The 18,064-nt window shown below is 44.5% G+C and overlaps 1 protein-coding gene across 1 annotated transcript in view; it reads right to left on the minus strand.

The window, feature by feature from the left end:
- Window positions 1–3,562: 3,562 nt before the first annotated feature.
- The window catches only part of LIPC (lipase C, hepatic type), a 72,987-nt gene continuing 58,485 nt past the window's right edge, over window positions 3,563–18,064 (minus strand). The window contains exons 5-9 of the mRNA XM_050967988.1: window positions 17,683–17,916; window positions 15,958–16,200; window positions 7,999–8,119; window positions 6,321–6,539; window positions 3,563–3,686 (exon numbers count right to left, since the gene is read on the minus strand). Of these exons, the coding sequence (XP_050823945.1) occupies window positions 3,563–3,686; window positions 6,321–6,539; window positions 7,999–8,119; window positions 15,958–16,200; window positions 17,683–17,916 (941 nt within the window). The remainder of the gene's footprint in view (window positions 3,687–6,320; window positions 6,540–7,998; window positions 8,120–15,957; window positions 16,201–17,682; window positions 17,917–18,064) is intronic.

The raw sequence follows: 18,064 nt of genomic DNA on the forward strand, positions 1-18,064 counted from the left end.
TCACAGCTGCACGTGCACTGCCCTATAGGCGTCAACTCCATAGGTGCTCCAAAAATTAGTGCACCCACCAGCAGCCAAGCTCCTCTCCCCCCCTCCCACCTCCTCCTCCCCCCCCCTGAACGTACCATTTCCCCGCTTCTCCACCTCCCTCCCTCCCAGCCACCGACAAACAGCTGTTTGGCAGTGTTAGCATGCTCCGGGGGGGATGAGGAGCGGGAATGTGGTGTGCTCAGGGCAGGAGGCGGGGAAGAGGTGGGGCCAGGACAGGAATTTGGGGAAGGAGTTGAAATGGAGGCAGGAAGGGGTGGAGTGGGGTTGGGGCCAGGAGCAGAGTGGGGGGTCGAGCACCCACGGGAAAGAGGGGAAGTTGGTGCCTATGCACTGCCCTGTGAGAGACAGTTGGTGTATGTGTTTGTGAAATGAAAATGACTGTTCTTTCCCTTTCAAAAGTTCTTTCCCCTGTATTTATAAAGTATTTCAACATCTCCAAAGGTAATCCTCTGGTCTGGAAAAAAAAGTCCCTGCTTACAGCTTTCTGAATAGTCCTATGTTCTTAAAGATGTGTGCATCATGCACCAGCCTTGACCACTCTACATTAATGTCAGTAAAGCATCCCCTGTAATCCACCAACACTTGCAATACAATAGAAAAGTAGCCTTTTCAGTTGATGTACTCTGTGGGAATGTGATCTGGTGCCAAAATAGGGATATACACAGCATCTAGCACCCCAATGCAGTTCAGGAACCCCATTGCTGCAAAACCATCCACTATGTCCTGCACATTGCCCAGAGTCACAGTCTTTCGTAGCAGGATGCAATTGATGGCCCTGCACTCTTGCATCACGGCAACACCCATGGTGGATTTCCCAATTCCAAATTGCGACCCATCTGTGGGGAATCAATCTGACATTGCAAGCTTCCACACAGCGATTGCCACTCACTTCTCCACTGTCAGAGCAGGTCTCATTTTGGTGTTGCTGCACCATCTGCAGCTGCTCTGTGAATGCCAACAACAACCTTGAATTGTTTCTATGTCCCACAGCAAATTAGCCTCCAAGGAATCATCATGTTCCCTGTGGCTCTTCAAGTACTCCATGATCAGGTGCACTGTGCACACACCACTCATCACAATAGTGGAGAGCTGTGCAGGATCCATGCTTCACAGTGATGGCAGATGTGCATGTTTGTGGGGCTTTTGAAAAGAGGTGCAAAACATTACAGGATGCAGATAAAATTATGGGATAGAGAAAACTGCATCATGAGACATTGAAAGCATGTTCCCAGTCACCCATGCACAACTCATTTTCCCCCATGAGGAATTGCAATCTCTTCCCAAAATACCTTGCGTTAGGTGGTGGCAAGTTGCACAGTGGGTAGCTACCCATGGTGCATTGCTCTCTGCCTTGATGCAAGCACTGGTAGTGAGGTCATGCACTGCTGACCCAAAGAGTGGAGTGTGGACATGCAAAAGTGATTTAATTATTGGGGCAGCTGAATATCAACGTAATTTTGTAGTGTAGACCTGCACTTAGTAATCACTCACTAATTTAAAGACTGATAGATCTGCAGGGCCGGTACAACCCATTAGGCGACCTAGGCAGTCGCCTAGGGTGCTAGCATTTGAGGGGTGGCATTTCGGGTCCTTCGGCGGTGGCCAGATCTTCGGCCGCCCCATCGTTATCGGCATTTAGGTGGAGGGACCTGGGGCAGGGGGGCGTGGGGGAGGCTGCCTGAAGCAAGTAAGGGGGTGTGTGGCATACAGGGGAACCGCTCACCACTACTCTGCCTCCTCCCCTGAGCACACCGCCATGCTCTGCTTCTCTCCCTCTCAGGCTTGCTGCGCCAAACAGCTGATTGGCGCGGCAAGCCTGGGAGGCGGGAGAAGTGGAGTGGCGTTGGCGTGCGTGGGGAGGAGGCGGAGCAGAGGTGAGCTGGGGCAGGGAGCTGCCGCACAGCTCTCCGGGCTGGGGGGAGCTGCCACGGGGGGGGCACCTCAGGGGGGAGGGGGGAGCTGCCATGGGGGGCGTGCCTTAGGGTGGAGGGCTGCCACAGGGCTTGGGGGGGAGGGTGCAAGGTGGAAGTTTCGCCTAGGGTGTGAAACATCCTTGCACCCGCCCTGTAGATCTGCCTAAATTGTTGATTTCCCACATCTTTCAATATCCTCACTCTCATCCTGACTTGTAATTTCTGTGTATTTTTATTAACATTTCTCTGTTTTTGGTGTGACGATCTGGCTTGTTTCAGCCCTCGTGACCACCAGCAGCCAAAAACATTTTTCAATATTTGAGAATAACATTTCAGATTCCTTGAAGACTTTAATAAAATTAAACATCACAGTAGTAAAAACAAACTTGTAATGATAAATTTTGATTTCTGGCATAACCAAATGACCAATGTAGTGTCAAAACACTATTTTTCTGATTACCACATGCAATCATAAACTGAAAATAACAATTATCTGAGGAAATCTTTCTTTTTTCCATATTTTCTATCGCTACAGGAAATAACAGAAATGCATAATCTTGAATTTTCATAATTCTCTGAATGTAATGAAGACGGCTGAAGTTTTACATTTTTCATTTGTAAATCATGTTAGTCTACTGTGAAAATGTTAAGTCTAAAACATAACTTTAGAGTTTACACTAGCATGGTGAAAAGGATTTATGTGCAGAAGTTCACTGAACATGACTGCAAATAGGACTATCAGCTGGAATGTGCTTTAGTACACTAAGCATTTCTTTAAAGCAAATTAGTTTAAAATATTTCTGTCACTACATTGAACAGCAAAGCATTTTCCAATAGAATAAACCTGAAGGAAACATGTTATTAAAGGTACAATTATTTGGCTCATAACGCTGTAAGTTTTATTGGTATCAGACAAGAAGGATGAGCCTGTCACCTTCATAACTCCTTAGCTCATTAATGTTAGCAGGTTATTCAGTTAAAAGCTCATAAAGATTTCTATAGGAGTGAGAATTTTCTCTCTTCAATAAGAATATTTTTGCAGTAAGTGATTAACACACCAAGTTCATTAGTAAGTAATTCAACTGTGTTATAGCTGATAGTAGTCAGGTTAGAGCCATGGAGCCTGTGAACTACTTGTTTTGTGGCTAACAAAATTCTTTTCTACCTTGCAGTATGCAAATTGTTGTTATTCCAAGTTGTCTAGTTGGAAAGCAAATTGTTTTTTAAAGAGTCAGCAACAAGAAATCTGCCCTGCGTTCAATGTCAGCTTTTAGCAAGAGTCTATGGAAGTAATCACGTTTGCATTTCCACTGAGCAGGTTTTATCTTTCCACATTTCAAAGCAATTTAGATATAAACACATGATATCGGCTAAGAAATTGCAAGCTGATCTGTTTGGGAACAGCTTTAAGAACAAACAAAATGCATGTTTCAGTATACGGTTATATCCCAAAAATAAAATAAAATTTTGATTTTTGTCTTGTTCCCTCTGGAACTGTCAGTGTACATTATTTTTTTGTTAAACTTGGTATATTTAAAATGTTTGAACTATTGTCATAGGTATGTGGGATTTTACTAATGCTTGACGGGCAGCTCTGTTCATGTTCTTGTTACTTTGAATTTTCTCTTTAGCCTCCGAGAGCTGTTTGGACACCTCACAAAAGTTTTCTCTTGGGCTGGATGCAGGTGCACGTTGTTAACACTTTGAGAGCAAAACGTCATTCTAAATAGAAAACACAAAGTATAAGTTACCTTTTCTGGACATTTTTGTGTAAATGTTCTGTTCCCCATAGTATTCTTGGCTTCAATTCCTTTTTCTGCTTTTCTAAATAAGATCCCTAATTGTTTTCATTTGCTTTTAATTATGAATGTGCATCTGGCAGCAGGGTATTTAGAGCAGGGTAAGGGGGAATAGGTGAGGCACAGGTGATTCCTATGTATTTAGTTTACTGCTTCTGTATGTTCTTCTGAACTTCCAAACTTTATGCTAGTTCTTGTGAGTCTTGTCTTCATGAGGAAATTTTTGATAGAATTCTCCACTGCAGTTTAGCTCTCAATGCCACAATGGAGGCATGCTAATAAGGGCAAGGTGCTGATGGCGACTAGGAGCATAAACCAGGTCATAGTAGATCTGTTCTGATAGTTAGATAATATGGTGCTTAAAACAGCAGCAGCTGCCTGGACCTTACACTAGTGTTCTCCCACTCTTGCTACCATGTGTGATGCTGAAACATTAATAGCAATAGATGGACGTTTTAGTGAAAATATCTTGGTATAAATGCAGCCATAATAAAGTTTTGAGGCTGTGAAGATGAGGTCTCAAAGGCAGATAAAAGCTTAGCCCATCCTTGAACATCCTTCCTCCGCTCTTTAAGAAGCACTGTTGAAAAAGCATTCATTGACACGTGTCCCGCTCTTCCACACGAAGGGAAAATCTAGCACATGAAACCATTCCAAACAGATGTTTTAAACGATTAAAATGGGGAAAATGTGGATATGAAAATATAGTCAACAGTTTGTTCAAGTGCCTGGGAAAGTGGAAGACTTATCAAAACATATGGTTTGTTTTTTCTAGTATTTTAAAATCTAAAATTCCCAATATGCTAATGATTAAATTCATGCAGTTTGGTCTCTCCAAGGGAGTTTTAGTAAATTATTTAAATACACCCCCTGCCCCCCATTTTTTTCAAAGCGATTTCCCCTTAAGTGTTCTTTGTGCTTCCTTTTAGAAATACCTAGTTAGCTTTCACTCACCCCAAGGCACTATTTCAGTTCCTATGAAGTTCTAGATTTCATAGACAAAGAATAGCACCTCATCAGCCCCTATTACAACATCCTCAACACCAAAATCCAATTCCACTTACAGAAAATAATGCCAAGGTCATTGGGTAGCTAAACCACCTACAAAGTTTTGTGGTGCCAAATCTCTCCCCCTCCCCCCGCCTTACCTACAGCAGTGGGAATCCCTAGACAGCACACCAGTAGTGTAATTCTTTTGAGCTATTTTGAGAGTCCTCTTGCAGCACATTATTGGCACACACAACAGTATCAGGGAGGAACCTTCCTCTTTAGGAAAGAATTTCAAGTGGGGCAGACACATGTTCCGTTCACATTGTGTATACATTTTCTTAAACCATCAAATCTCCGGTTGAACCATGTCTCTGTCACACCCAGTGCATCTTACTCTCCAGTTGATCCTGCAGCTAACTTGGCTAAGTCAATACTGAATTAGGTCCATTATCATACTCATACCAACATGAGATGTCAAACTCAGGATTAATACTCTATGGCAGAGATGCTGTTCTGTGAGGAGGAAAATATTTATAAAACAAATGCTTTGAGTAAGAGCAAAAGGAGCACAAAGATCTTGGTCAAGTAAATGTATAATTTTTTTTCTTCAGGTTTGAAGCGCTTTGTAAATTTATCTAAATCACTCATCTAATCCCTCTTTCAAATCAGCACCAGGAAACTATGGCTCTGCAGATAGTAGGGGTACCCTCAATAATCTGCAACAGATAGCCCTGGTGGCGGTGAGGTCTTTCCTGACCTCTATGGAGCAAGACCAATATAATTGTCTCTTCAGGGTTGAAGCCTTCTGCAAAGTAGGACAATTTGTTCCCATTTAACCTTAATTAAAATGGCTAGTTCTCAAGGAGTTAAAGCAGTGGTAGTCATTAAAAACATTACTATGCAGTCTTCTGGCTGAAATTTTCCTTTGTTTTAAAGACAAACAATTTCACAAATATAAGCACTGATGTTACCAGTACTGTAATGGTTTGTCTATGGGGGATGATGTAATAGCTCTTGAAAACCATGAAACCTCGCCTTGCATTTGCAAGTTTTTACTCAAGAAAATCTAGCTCCTAGCAAACAAAGTGCAACGATTTTACAGTTTGCCTGACAATTAATCACATCATCTACAATACCAGAAAAATGACAGCATAGAGTGCAAGAGTGACTGTGAAACACTGGAATCGATCGATGTTGTGATGTGTGGTGCTTTTCCTCGCCAGTATCTCTGTACGTGTATGCTTAACCCACCATGGAAATTCCACTATTCACTAACACACTATCCAACCGGGCAGGGGCCTCCACACAAGTTTTGAAACTACACACATAGTAGTAGTAGCTCATCTGTCCAAGATTGAACCAGGGCAAAAGAAACTAATGTGAGAAAAATCTACCGAGTCTATCAGAAAACAGACTTCTTGCATTAAATTAATGTAATGAATAATCAGCCAGGAGACTGCATAGTTCTGAAATCTGCTTCCTCCTCTCTTGCACTTCTGAGCATGATATAAAGCACCCTGGCCACACTGCTCCTTAATTATTCCAAATAAGTTTCTATAATACCTACTTTTGCTGTGTTTCTCCTGCTTTGACTCTTATTGTCTTTACAATAAGTCCTGGTCGACGGTTGTCCTTTGTCCAGGGGATGATAGTTTGAACTGTGTCCCAGATATTTTCCCAAACTGCAGTTCCTTCCCATTTGAATTTGATCATCATTAGCTCACCAATGTCGATGTCCAGAGTGATGAGAAAGGAATAGGTTTTATTTCCTGTAATGCCTTCAAGGCTGTAAAAGCAAAACCATCAAAAGTGATCTGGACACTGAAATGTGTTTGTGTGAATGACAGTTTCTGGATTATAGGTCTATCTATGGTTTACACATGAAGAGATAGAGCAGATGACACTAATATCTAAACCACACTTGAAAATGTATTTTTCTTCCTGCATGTTTTAACTGTAAACAATCTTGCAAGATTCTACAGCAGTGGTGCATTTACTATTAAAATAAAGTTGTACTCTTCCCACTTACAGACTGGTCAGTACATTAGCCACTAAGCTACCGATGACATTATTTGTTCTTTGTATTGCAGTAGTTCCTAGGAGTCCCAGTCACGGACCAGGACCCCAGTGTGCTAAGCACTATACAAGCACAGAACAAAGAGAGTCCCTGCCTCAAAGACCTTACTTGATGGACTCAGTTTTTGTTATTGTAGGTAGGGATCAAAGTGGGTGGGGGCAGTTCCCCTCCATTGCTAAAATCAGAAGGAGTTTCCCTTCTCCTTGGTCTGGGGGAATCACAGCTCTTCCAGGGATGGTGAAGTGTGAGAATTTGTCAAACATGGCAGACTGCAATGGGAGGAGCCTGGACTATTTGTGGAGCAGCAGCAGCTCCTGACAGGAGGAGAAAAGATTTCCCTCTGTGCCTCTTCTTCACTACAAGAAGGTCTGTCCTACCAGCAGCACTCAACTCCCTCTCCCTCTGGGTGGAAAAACAAAGCACCCAGATTTTGCGGAAAATCCCTCTAGAAATGTCCCTAAACTTCTCTAAACTGCGGGGAACTACACCAGATGTTTCAGTATTTCTCCAGGAAGGCCTTCCCAAGTTCCCATTTGCTTTTACATCAATTCAGATTCTCTGCAATGGTCAGGTCTACATGACATATAGCAATAGAAGTGAGGTGTGCTAGCAGTGTGTCTTTCACTTCACTCCATGCACAAACACTCTATCTTTGTGGTTAGCTGGCTAAGGGCCTAGTGGGAGAGGAACGTTTTGGGATATATTCTTCTCTTATCTCTATTCTCTTCTCCTTCTTGCATGCATAAGAAGATACCGCACAGTATCTCTGTATGTTGTCTAGACTCATGACAACAGCCACCCATACTGGTGAACCTCCCAATTCAAGTTAGATCACATTTTAACTACACAAAATCGACCCAGCATTCTACAACTGCTCACACTGGGATGAACTGAACTTCACTGCACAGGATGCTGTACTCATTGTTCAAGAAAACTTCTAAGATTGACTAGTTCATTTTATAGTGACTTTTTTCATATCAAGACTTGCAAGAACATTGTAAAAGTTTTTTTTTTTGCATGATTTCCAGTTTATCTCTATTGAAGACTGTACTAAACCAGGCAATTCAGAACAAATGATGCATATTTATTATACAAGTGAGCCTGTATTTAGAAAATGTGGCATCATTTTTCACCACCATAAAATAGGGACTTTGGGTCTAGTACTCACAGTGTGATGGAGAGATTTTCAGCATCTTCTTTAGTGCCTGTCAGAGATACAGTAAAAGTTGGTTCTACCTGCTTCTCTTGTATTTCATTGATGAAGTGTATCTTGAATTGATAATGATAAACTGCACAGAAGAAGAAATTGCAAGGTGAGTCATGGTCATACAGGCAGCATACTCCTGTGATAGCAGAAGTTTGCAGTTCAGAGCAGACACTTGAAAATCATTTCACTTTTATTTTATTAAATGCATTGGTCACTATTAAAAAGTTAGTAGTTGTCAATCATTGCCAAACAGCATTAACCAACAGGTTTGGGTCCCGGCGACTCTCTTTATAGGGACTGGCATAGGGGAAATGGGTGGGGGCATGGGAGACAACTTTGTAGAAATTTTGGTGGTGCCCAGAACCCGCCCCCCCTCAACTCTGCCCCCCCCAACTCCGCCTCCACCTGCCTAAGGCTCTGGGTTGGGTTTCAGGGGGGAGTTCTGGTGTGCAGGTCCTGGGCTGGGGATTAGGGTGGAGGAGGGGTGCAGGCTTTGGGAAGGAGTTTGGGTGCTGGGTGCAGGCTATGGGGTGGGTGTGCAGGAGGGGGTGAGGGCTGCAGGCTTTGGGATGGAGTTTGGGTGCAGGCTCTGGGCTAGTGGTGGGGGTGTAGGAAGGGGTGAGGGGTGCAGGCTCTGGGAGGCAGTTTGGGTGCTGGGTGCAGGCTCTGGGCTAGGGCAGGGGGTGGGTGTGCAGGAGGGGGTGAGGGGTGCAGGCTTTGGGATGGAGTTTGGGTGCAGGCTCGGCTGGGGCTGGGGGTGTAGGAAGGGGGAGGTGGTGCATGTTGGGGCAGAGGATCAGGCTGCAGGGGAATGAGGGTTGGGGCAGAGGATGAAGGGTTCATGATGCAGGGGGGCTCAGAGTTGGGACAGAGGCTCAGGGTGCGGGGGGATGAGGGCTCTGGCTGGGGCTGAGGATTAGGGTGCAGGGGGATGAGGGCTCCGGCTGGGACAGAGGATCAGGGGGATGAGGGTTGAGGCTGAGGATGATGGTTTGGGGTGTTGGAGAGACTCAGGGCTAGGGCAGAAGAGCAGGGTAAGGGCAGCCTGCCTTGCCATTAGCCGATGGCAGGCGCTAGGACCCTGGGGCAGCAGACAGCAGTTCTGCCAGGAGCCGATCTGCAAGCAGGCAAGAACGTGGTGGAAGGGAGATGCAGGGGGAGAGGTGGAAGGCGGAGGCCGGGACCCGCTCCAGGCAGGGATGCGGCGGGGCGGGGCGGTGGGGGGAGACCCACGGGGGCCGGGACCCGATCCAGGCAGGGCCGGGGGAGAGACCCAGCTCCAAATATTGCTGGAGCAGGGCACCTGGCCCTGAATATTCCTGGAGCCTGGGCACCTCGAGCCCATATAACTCGCTGCCTATGGGTGGTGGGGGGGAGTTTTCTGTGGGAAACCTTTCAGATTTCATAAGATTTATTTCTGAGAATTTCTGATGTGCGTCACACAGAATAAGCAGGCAGTTCCTGGTCTGACTTCCCTGGATTCTGTACAGCTGTATAGATAGAAATCCCCTTGTGGACTGGGAAGGGCAGTGGAGTAGTCATGTGGATTGAGAACTCTCTTCTGGATGTCAGCCTTGCTCACTGTGATCTGCTAGAATATCTCCCAGCAAAACAGATGACTATTCTTGATAGCATAATGATACGTTGTGCTTAACATGCATCTGTTCACAATATGACTTTGTTCAACACATTACAATAAGGAATATGTCATTACTTCTTTGAGGTTTGATGGGTTCTAGAAGAGGGTTTGGGAAAGTCTTTGAACTGAAAAAGTGACGCATTTGTGGAGAAGAGTGGCTGAGAGAGCAGCAGCATATGTGTCATATGCAGTTTTCACATGTAGCAAATTGCAGAAAATCATTCTGACTGTGTGTGCAAATTGTGCCATACAGCTTTGAATGCCCAACTTTGTCTATCCTCTGCCCGGTCAGCCTGTCAAAAGTAATGGTAACAGAAGTAGTTTCATTTACTGTGGAAAAGCCATTATCAGCTGCTGAAAGCATTCATATAGTACCGTCTATCAGAGGATTTCTGAGCAAGATGACTCTCTGTCTGCCCCCAATACATTAACTGGCTTTAAATTAAGAACCATTACACTCATGAGTTGTTGGTATCCCCCATAATACTGAGCCCTATGGGCAAACACTGCTTTCTTCACTAGGCCTGTCCCTCCAGGCTGGGGCTTGAAAGGGGACAGCATAGGTCTGCTTATGTCAGTCTTATCTGATCCTGTGTGCCTGAGGGAATTTTCCTTGGCACTTTACCCTTTCTATGTGGCCCCTATATGGTGCTTGGAGCAGCACCTAGAGGCCGGAGAGGTGGATAGAATGGGTCCCTTGGTTGGTTTGTATCCAAACCTATCCATTCCTAAACACCAAATCTATCATTTTAACCCACTGACACTGTATATCAGACACACTGATCAGACTGCACCTCTTACAAATGCTATGCTCATAACCATGTAAAATTAAAGCTGGACCTGCACTGAACTTGGAGACTTGGGAAGGAAGTTCATGTTATTAAATACTAACATATTTCTGCAGAAGCTAAAGGCAAAAACCGTTTCACTGTCCCCACTGGATGAAGGTTGTTTTTTTCCTAGCCATCTGCTGGATAAGACCTGTAACACATGTCCTGACTAATTTTGGGCATTCACGCCTCCAGGACACATTTATCAAGAGTTACAGGTGTTTATCCTGCTCTCCTGGTCAAATTACAGATCAGGTAATTACATACTATTACCAAATACTGCATGATAGTGTGGAAAGGTATTCAGTCCCCCTCCTTAAAACGGATGTGTAGCATCACTCTCACAGAATGGCTGCAGTGCAGTGGTAGGTGAGTGACCCCTCTACATACATACATGCAGTCTGTATAACACGTTGATCTTTCAGGATGAAAGGCGCTATTATAAATGTATTATCTTCTTACAACTGCTATCTTTTTAATGAAACCAGGTCAGCTTTTACTCCAGGACATACTGTCATTAACTTGAAGAACAGAATGTCCAGTTTCATAAAGAAACTAAGATTATGAGAAAGTATAACACTGAGCTTCTTAATTATTTTCTGTCTGAATTTTTCACATGATCTTTACAGCATTCTTGGGAAAGTGTTTCAAGATCACTTGATACAGATTCTTATACAGTAGTTAGACTGTTTTGCAGTCTACTATGAAAGAAAACTCTTGTTAAGACATTGCCCTTTTGATATCCCAAAGGTCTGTGAGAATGGCTTTTTCTTTTTACATCAGGAATAGTTCCAGGAACTGAAACGTCTTTAAAAGTGAAATTCAAGTCAATGGGAACAACAGAGTTAAGGCTCCTGGTAAGAAAAGAGTTCCAGATGCCAGTAAGAAAACAATACCATTGATCTTTTCTTTTGCCAAGGCACATTTGTCAGTAGATTCCTTACTATAAAAGCAGTGTTTAATCATGGATCCTGAAGGTGATCTTACCATGCTGACCCAAAATAAATTTTTGCTTTGAAGAACAAGTGAAGAGTGACTGCTTAGGGGCTCCTAAAATGTCAAAATATATTTTGAGCAGTGTGATAGGGCATCCACCAGTAAGAGGTTAATAGAGCCCTAGAGAGGCTGTGGCAAAAAGCAGATAATAAGAGAAGGGCTGGGCATTGAAGGCCCAGCAGGCCCATATAAAAAGAGCCTCAGTGCAGAGCAGGGCCATAGCTGCCTGGTGCTTGAAGAGGGAGCACTGTGTCTGGAGTAAGCTGCAATCCTTTAGCATGTTGGACAAAGTAATGCAGGCAGGAACCTGGGGAGAAGAGAAGGAGCTTCGGATGGGCTGCTGAGACTGAGAAGGGTGCTGTGGCCACACGGAAGTGGCCTAGGGAAATGTAGCAATAGTAGAGGGAAAGGGACTGCAGTAAGTGACTGCAATTTGGGGGGTCCCTGGGCTGAGACCCATAGTCATGAGCAGGCCTGGGTCCTTCCTACTCATCACTGGAGGAAGTAGCAGGACAGCTGACTGCAGTCACCATTGGGGAAGTGGCTGGACTAGAAACTAAACTCCAGGTGGACTGCGGAGAAAGGGTAATGGGGTGCAGACCACGGATGGGGTATTGTCCTCAAGCTAATGGCCAGGATGTGTCATAAACAGATAGCTAAGGGTTAATGTCTCTTTCACCTGAAGCACCTGACCAGAGGACCAATCAGGAAACCGGATTTTTTTCAACTCTGGGTGGAGGGAAGTTTGTGTCTGAGTCTTTTTTCGGTCTGCCTGCTTTCTCTGAGCTTTGGAAAAGTAGTTTCTACTTTCTAGTCTTCTGTTTCTAAGGGTAAGGACAAAGAGATCAGATAGTAAGTTATATGGTTTCTTTTCTTTGGTATTTGCATGAATATAAGTGCTGGAGTGCTTTGATTTGTATTCTTTTTGAATAAGGCTGTTTATTCAATATTCTTTTAAGCAATTGACCCTGTATTGTATCATCTTAATACAGAGAGACCATTTGTATGTATTTTTCTTTCTTTTTATATAAAGCTTTCTTTTAAGACCGGTTGGAGTTTTTCTTTACTTCAGGGAAATTGAGTCTGTACTCACCAGGGAATTGGTGGGAGGAAGAAATCAGGGGAGATCTGTGTGTTGGATTTGCTAGCCTGATTTTGCATTCCCTCTGGGGGAATAGGAAAGTACTTTTTGTTTCCAGGATTGGGAACAGAGAGGGGGAGTCACTCTGTTTGGATTCACAGAGCTTGTGTCTGTGTATCTCTCCAGGAGCACCTGGAGGGGGGAAGGGAAAAAGGATTATTTCCCTCTGTTTTGAGACTCAAGGGATTTGGGTCTTGGGGTCCCCAGGGAAGGTTTTCAGGGGGACCAGAGTGCCCCAAAACACTCTAATTTTTTGGGTGGTGGCAGCAGGTACCAGGCCCAAGCTGGTAACTAAGCGTGGAGGTTTTCATGCTAACCCCCATATTTTGGACGCTAAGGTCCAAATCTGGGACTAAGGTTATGACACAGGAGGAGGCACCTGTCCAGAGGTATGTGATGTGCTCCATGACAACTAGCTTTCCACATAATTAAAAATAAAATAGGAAATGCAGAAAATGTCAACTTTTTTCTGTTTTCATACAGATTAAATCCAGTCCAATCTGAGTTGCTGAGACAGAGCTGTGCATGTAGCCTCCCCATTTGGAGTAAATGCCATGCATTTTAAACTAGGATTAGAGGAAATGTTTCAAAAAATCTTTCAGAAGAACCCAAAAATGTGTGAAAGGATTACATTGAATTACACGTTGAGCACTTGGGACATCAAAGTATAAGCAGCAAAATTAAGAGTTCTGTACATAAGCAGAGCTTGTTCTAGGGATGTGCAAACCATGTGGGTGTCTCCTTTCCCTGTGGCAACCTCTTAGCATCCAAAGTGGTAATAAATAGCTTATTTCTGAAAGGAGGGAGAAGGACTGAACACATTATCTCCTTCAGACAATTCTCATGCTCTCTTTAACAATATGTGAGACAGTATGGGCTAGACTGACGCTGGCGTACATTGCATCTGTGGAGTCAGAGCAGAATCTCCTGAAGTACAGACTTTTCCTTGCAATTCCCACACTGCTGGATGCTCTGTGATGCAGGCAACAGCCTGAGGAGACTCAGTGGCATGGTGCCTCCTGCTGGTTGCCTTGGGAATTAGCTCTCCAGCACTTGGAGTGCTTCCTGGTGGCTGGTGTCTCATCTGTCGCTGGCTCCCATGTCCCTCCCGGACCCCAGTGCCCTTTACTTCAGGGTTCTGCCCCAGCAGTACCCCACCAAGCTCTTGGTCTCCCCTCCCAGGGGAACCCCCAACCCTCTCACCCACCTGGCCTCAGTGACTACTGACAGTCATCATCTAACCCCTACTCACTGGGGCAAACTGCAGTCTCTCAGTCCCACTCATCATTGGCAAGGGGGTCAGATCAGCTGCCTCTGCCTATCCCTGGGCTGCACCTCCCAGTACCTGCATAGGGCCTTTACCAAGGCCTCAGCCTGAGGAGTTGCCAGGCTGGAGCTCTCCAGCTCCTCCAGCCTTTCCGCAGCACTGCTCCACTCCAGGTACCCTTTTCTCCCCAGTATCTAGGTCCATCTCTCTCCACAGCTAGAGAGAGACTGACCCAGGTATGGCCTGACTGGGGCATGGCCCCACTGTGTCTGTTTCCCCAATCAGCCTAGCCTGATAGTCTAGGAGTGGGGTAACCGCCCCGCTACAGGGAGGAGCTGTCAAGTGGCGGGGAAAGGGGAGGAGCCTCTATGTATTTTGCTGCCCCAAGCACGGCATTCAGGTAGCCTTTGGCAGCTTGCCTGTGGGAGGTCCGCTGGAAATGCGGATTTGGTGGCATGCCTGCGGGAGGTCTGCTGGTCCTGTGCCTTCGGCGTACCCGCTGCCGAATAGCCACCGAAGCCATGGGACAGGCAGACCTTCCGCAGGCATGCCGCCAAAGGCAGCCTGACTGCCACCCTCACGGCAACTGGCAGGTCGCCCCCTGCAGTTTGCTGCCCCAGGCACGCGCTTAGTGTGCTGGTGCCTGAAGCCGCCCCCGTCCTGGTGCCTCCTCCTACATCCTCCCCAAGCTGCCAGCCTCTGCCTTTCCTTCCCTTCTCTTACTCCGGCTGCCCCTGACTATCTAATGCTCTGTCACCCCCACACAGCTGTGGGGGTCAGGAATGGGATGGTGTGTGTCTGCCACCTGCAGTTAAGTCATCTTAACTATTGTAAGAACTATTTGTAAGAAATGACCTGGGCTGGAGGACTCAGTCCTGATTTCCAGAGGTAATCGGATGCCACCAAAGACCTTGGGAGTGATGAAAAGGGCTGTGTTGTTTACTTTACTGTTTCAAACTCCCACCCAATGCCCATCTACACTACAAAAGCAATTGTGTCAGTGGACACGGTTACAGCACAATAGCCCTGAGACATGATTAAACCCGATTCTGTCTTGCAGTGTAGACGGGATCTTACTGTGTTTCCAGATCATGCTAATGTCTTGGCCTACCCAACTTTTAGCATTGTTTGGGAACATGGGGCTCAGCTACACTACAAGATGGGGTTGTGTGTTCACTGTGTTGTAACTCAGTGGGTCTTAACCTCTTCCATTCCAGGACTTCCCTTATTGATAGCAATACGGAAAGGTTATGGTGGCTTTGAAACCTTGACACCTGTTCCCATCCCCTTTGGAGGTCTCAATCCCAAAGCTGAGAACCCATGTTGTAGTTAGTATGTAACCAGGTCCCTTGACCATTTTTATAGTGCAGACAGGCCTCTATTCCACAATTCTCTATCAGACCCATTTCCACACCCCCCAATAGTAATTGGTGTAATTCTGTATGTGTTTTCTCTCCAAATTCAAATAGTGAGCTGTTATACTGTGCTCCTGACAAAATGATTTAATGACGATAACACTAGAATTCCAGTAGCTTAATTTTAGTTCTACAATTCCACCCTATAAAAACCCACACTATTCTGTTCTGCCTTTTGTTTGAAAAGTAATCATTTGTGTGTCTGCTATAGACTAATTACAGATAAAATCTGTACCACAGTCAGAATGGGAGGTCTTACAGTCTCCCTGAGCAATTATGGCTTTTTTTTTTTGGCTTGGCTTGGCTGGCAGCCTGCATATGTTATACCAATTGTTTGGTTTGAATTAGCTATAAGAAAATTCTGCAGCTCAGGACCCGAGCAGCTTAGAATCCACGAATCCACAGTTACTGTGTGATAAGCATGCAACTTGCTTCTCTCATTAAAATATTAAGAGAGCTCTTGATGGAATGGCTAGGGGGAAAAGCCCACTGGCATTCACAACTATCTGGACAAACTGATTTTTACCTATTGATTTTATTACTTAGGCAAATAAGTCAACAAGATCCAAAAACCTAGCTAATTCTCTCACTTCACTTTCTACTTGGGGTCCTTAGCAAGTGTACCTACTAACCTTTGAAAGGCGCATGTGCTCGTGTTTTCAAAAAGAGCCGTCTGTTTATCTGGAGCCTCTCCTTTCTGATGTTGTAGCCCAGGGTGTTGCACCGGTTTTTCCTACAACTGAGGCACATTCCTTTGTCAAAGGTGTGGATATCGTTGCACCAGTAGGCCATGCTTTGCTTATCATCATGCAGTAGAGAATCAATGAACAGATGAACCGACCTCTCGTGTGCACATTTCACTGTCTGAGTGATCCCTGGAAAATATAATAGCAAAATTCTTGACATTCCCGTGCCCCCACTTCCCATGCCATTTACAAAGCAGTGTAGTAAGCTGCCATGTAAATCTTATTGATCCTTCTCAACACATCATATTTACTACTAAATCAGTTAGACAACCCCTGCAGACACATGTAGAATTCTTAATTCTATCTAGGAGCCATCCAAGCATTATCTGGAACTAATGTGTACAAAATGGAACAGATTGTAACCATCCTTTTCTTAATAAAATTGTTTAGACTACAGGTACCAGAATGCAATGCCCCATCTTGGTTGTTCCATGTGGAACATAGCATGCTGGTATCTGTAGTCTTTTCAGACTTCACTTCATATTACAGATGACAGCCACTGTGGGCTGTATTGCAGAACGCTGTGCTGCGCTTTGGCCATTCCTGTAATACCTGGCATATCGTACACCTATTTAAGTGACTAACGTCCCTGGTGAATCGTATTTGCAGCTGTTGTTCAACAGGAACAACATGAATGCATCATTCCCACAGCAAATTGTTGAGAAACAAGCCTGGCACTAGGGTACTTATTCTTCATGCTGCTATCAACAACCTTCAATTTAAAACTAATTTGTAACAGTCTTTTCCTTTAGTATTACAGTTTTAGATCTTATTTTCCTCTCTGTGTGGTTAATATATACCATGGTAGACTATAAAAACACATCCTCACTCATGAACTTCCTAATTCAGAGCTGCTGAAGCCAGATACGGGCTATCTAATAGCTTTATTTCTTGGTATTGTGAGAACAGCTGAAAATGTTTTGGAATGCAGTATGCCGGGCAAACTCTACCCTGCTCTGGTGTTTCAGCAGATCATTCTAATCGTCCCTCTGAATGAGTGCCTTATCTTCCAGCAGTATATTGCAGCAGTAACAAATTCCTTCAGGGGCGTCTCTGTACATTTACATTGAGCTACACTAGGACAGAGCTTCTATATATAAAACTTCGATTGTTACTTATCTAATTGGCAATAAGGTCCGAGAGAGAGAGAGAGAGTGCGAGTTTGCCCACTTTGCAGTGGGTAGTACCTGAGGGTCATGAGGGTGGTGGGTGGTTGTGGGGGGCAGGTAAGTAGTATAGCACTGAATTTTATTTGATTTTAAATAACTAATTGCACTGTAAATGTGTCTGTAAACTTTCCTCTTGTCTCAGTACCCAAAATAAGTATCCTTGGAATCATTCCAAAATGGCTGATAGGATGCTTGTATCCTAATTTTCAGAGGTGCTAAGTGCCCATTGCTCTCACTCAAGTCAAGGCGAACTGTGGTTGCTTAGGGCATGTTACAAATCAGGTAATCAGTTTCTAGCTAAGAAAAGCTCCCTTTTACAGTATGTTGTTTATATTGGGTGATCCTTTAGGCTATTTAATTGCATGCGGACATTTAAAGTTTCTCAGAGCTGCTGTGAGTCAAACTGCAATGCTTCCTTGACATGACAAAAAGCACTTCTTACCAGTGATTCCATACTGTGCAATGTGATTATACATATGCATGATGTGGCAGCCAGGTTGAAAGGTGCCTCCATTGGGATAAAAGTCAAAATGTGCCACTGGCTGCTTGATCCCTACGCTGAGACCCATGTGCTGTTGAGTAAATGTATGAATTGCATCTACAAAGTTTGCATCATCTGGAGATAAACGGTCTGTTGGTGACATTCCTTCAAACAAAGGACCAGCGGGGTCAAGGCCTACAATAAATGCAAATAATCTGTTTAAGAGGTACAGTAGATTTGTTTTACCAAAAGAAGTTATGAAATGAACACAGTAAAACAGAAAAACACATTCTATGACCGCCTAGACTTTTAGTGATGGCTTGCCTTCTTTATACTAAGAAAC

This window comes from Gopherus flavomarginatus, chromosome 9 (genome assembly GCF_025201925.1).
Source record: "Gopherus flavomarginatus isolate rGopFla2 chromosome 9, rGopFla2.mat.asm, whole genome shotgun sequence".
Taxonomy (NCBI): Eukaryota; Metazoa; Chordata; order Testudines; family Testudinidae; genus Gopherus; species Gopherus flavomarginatus.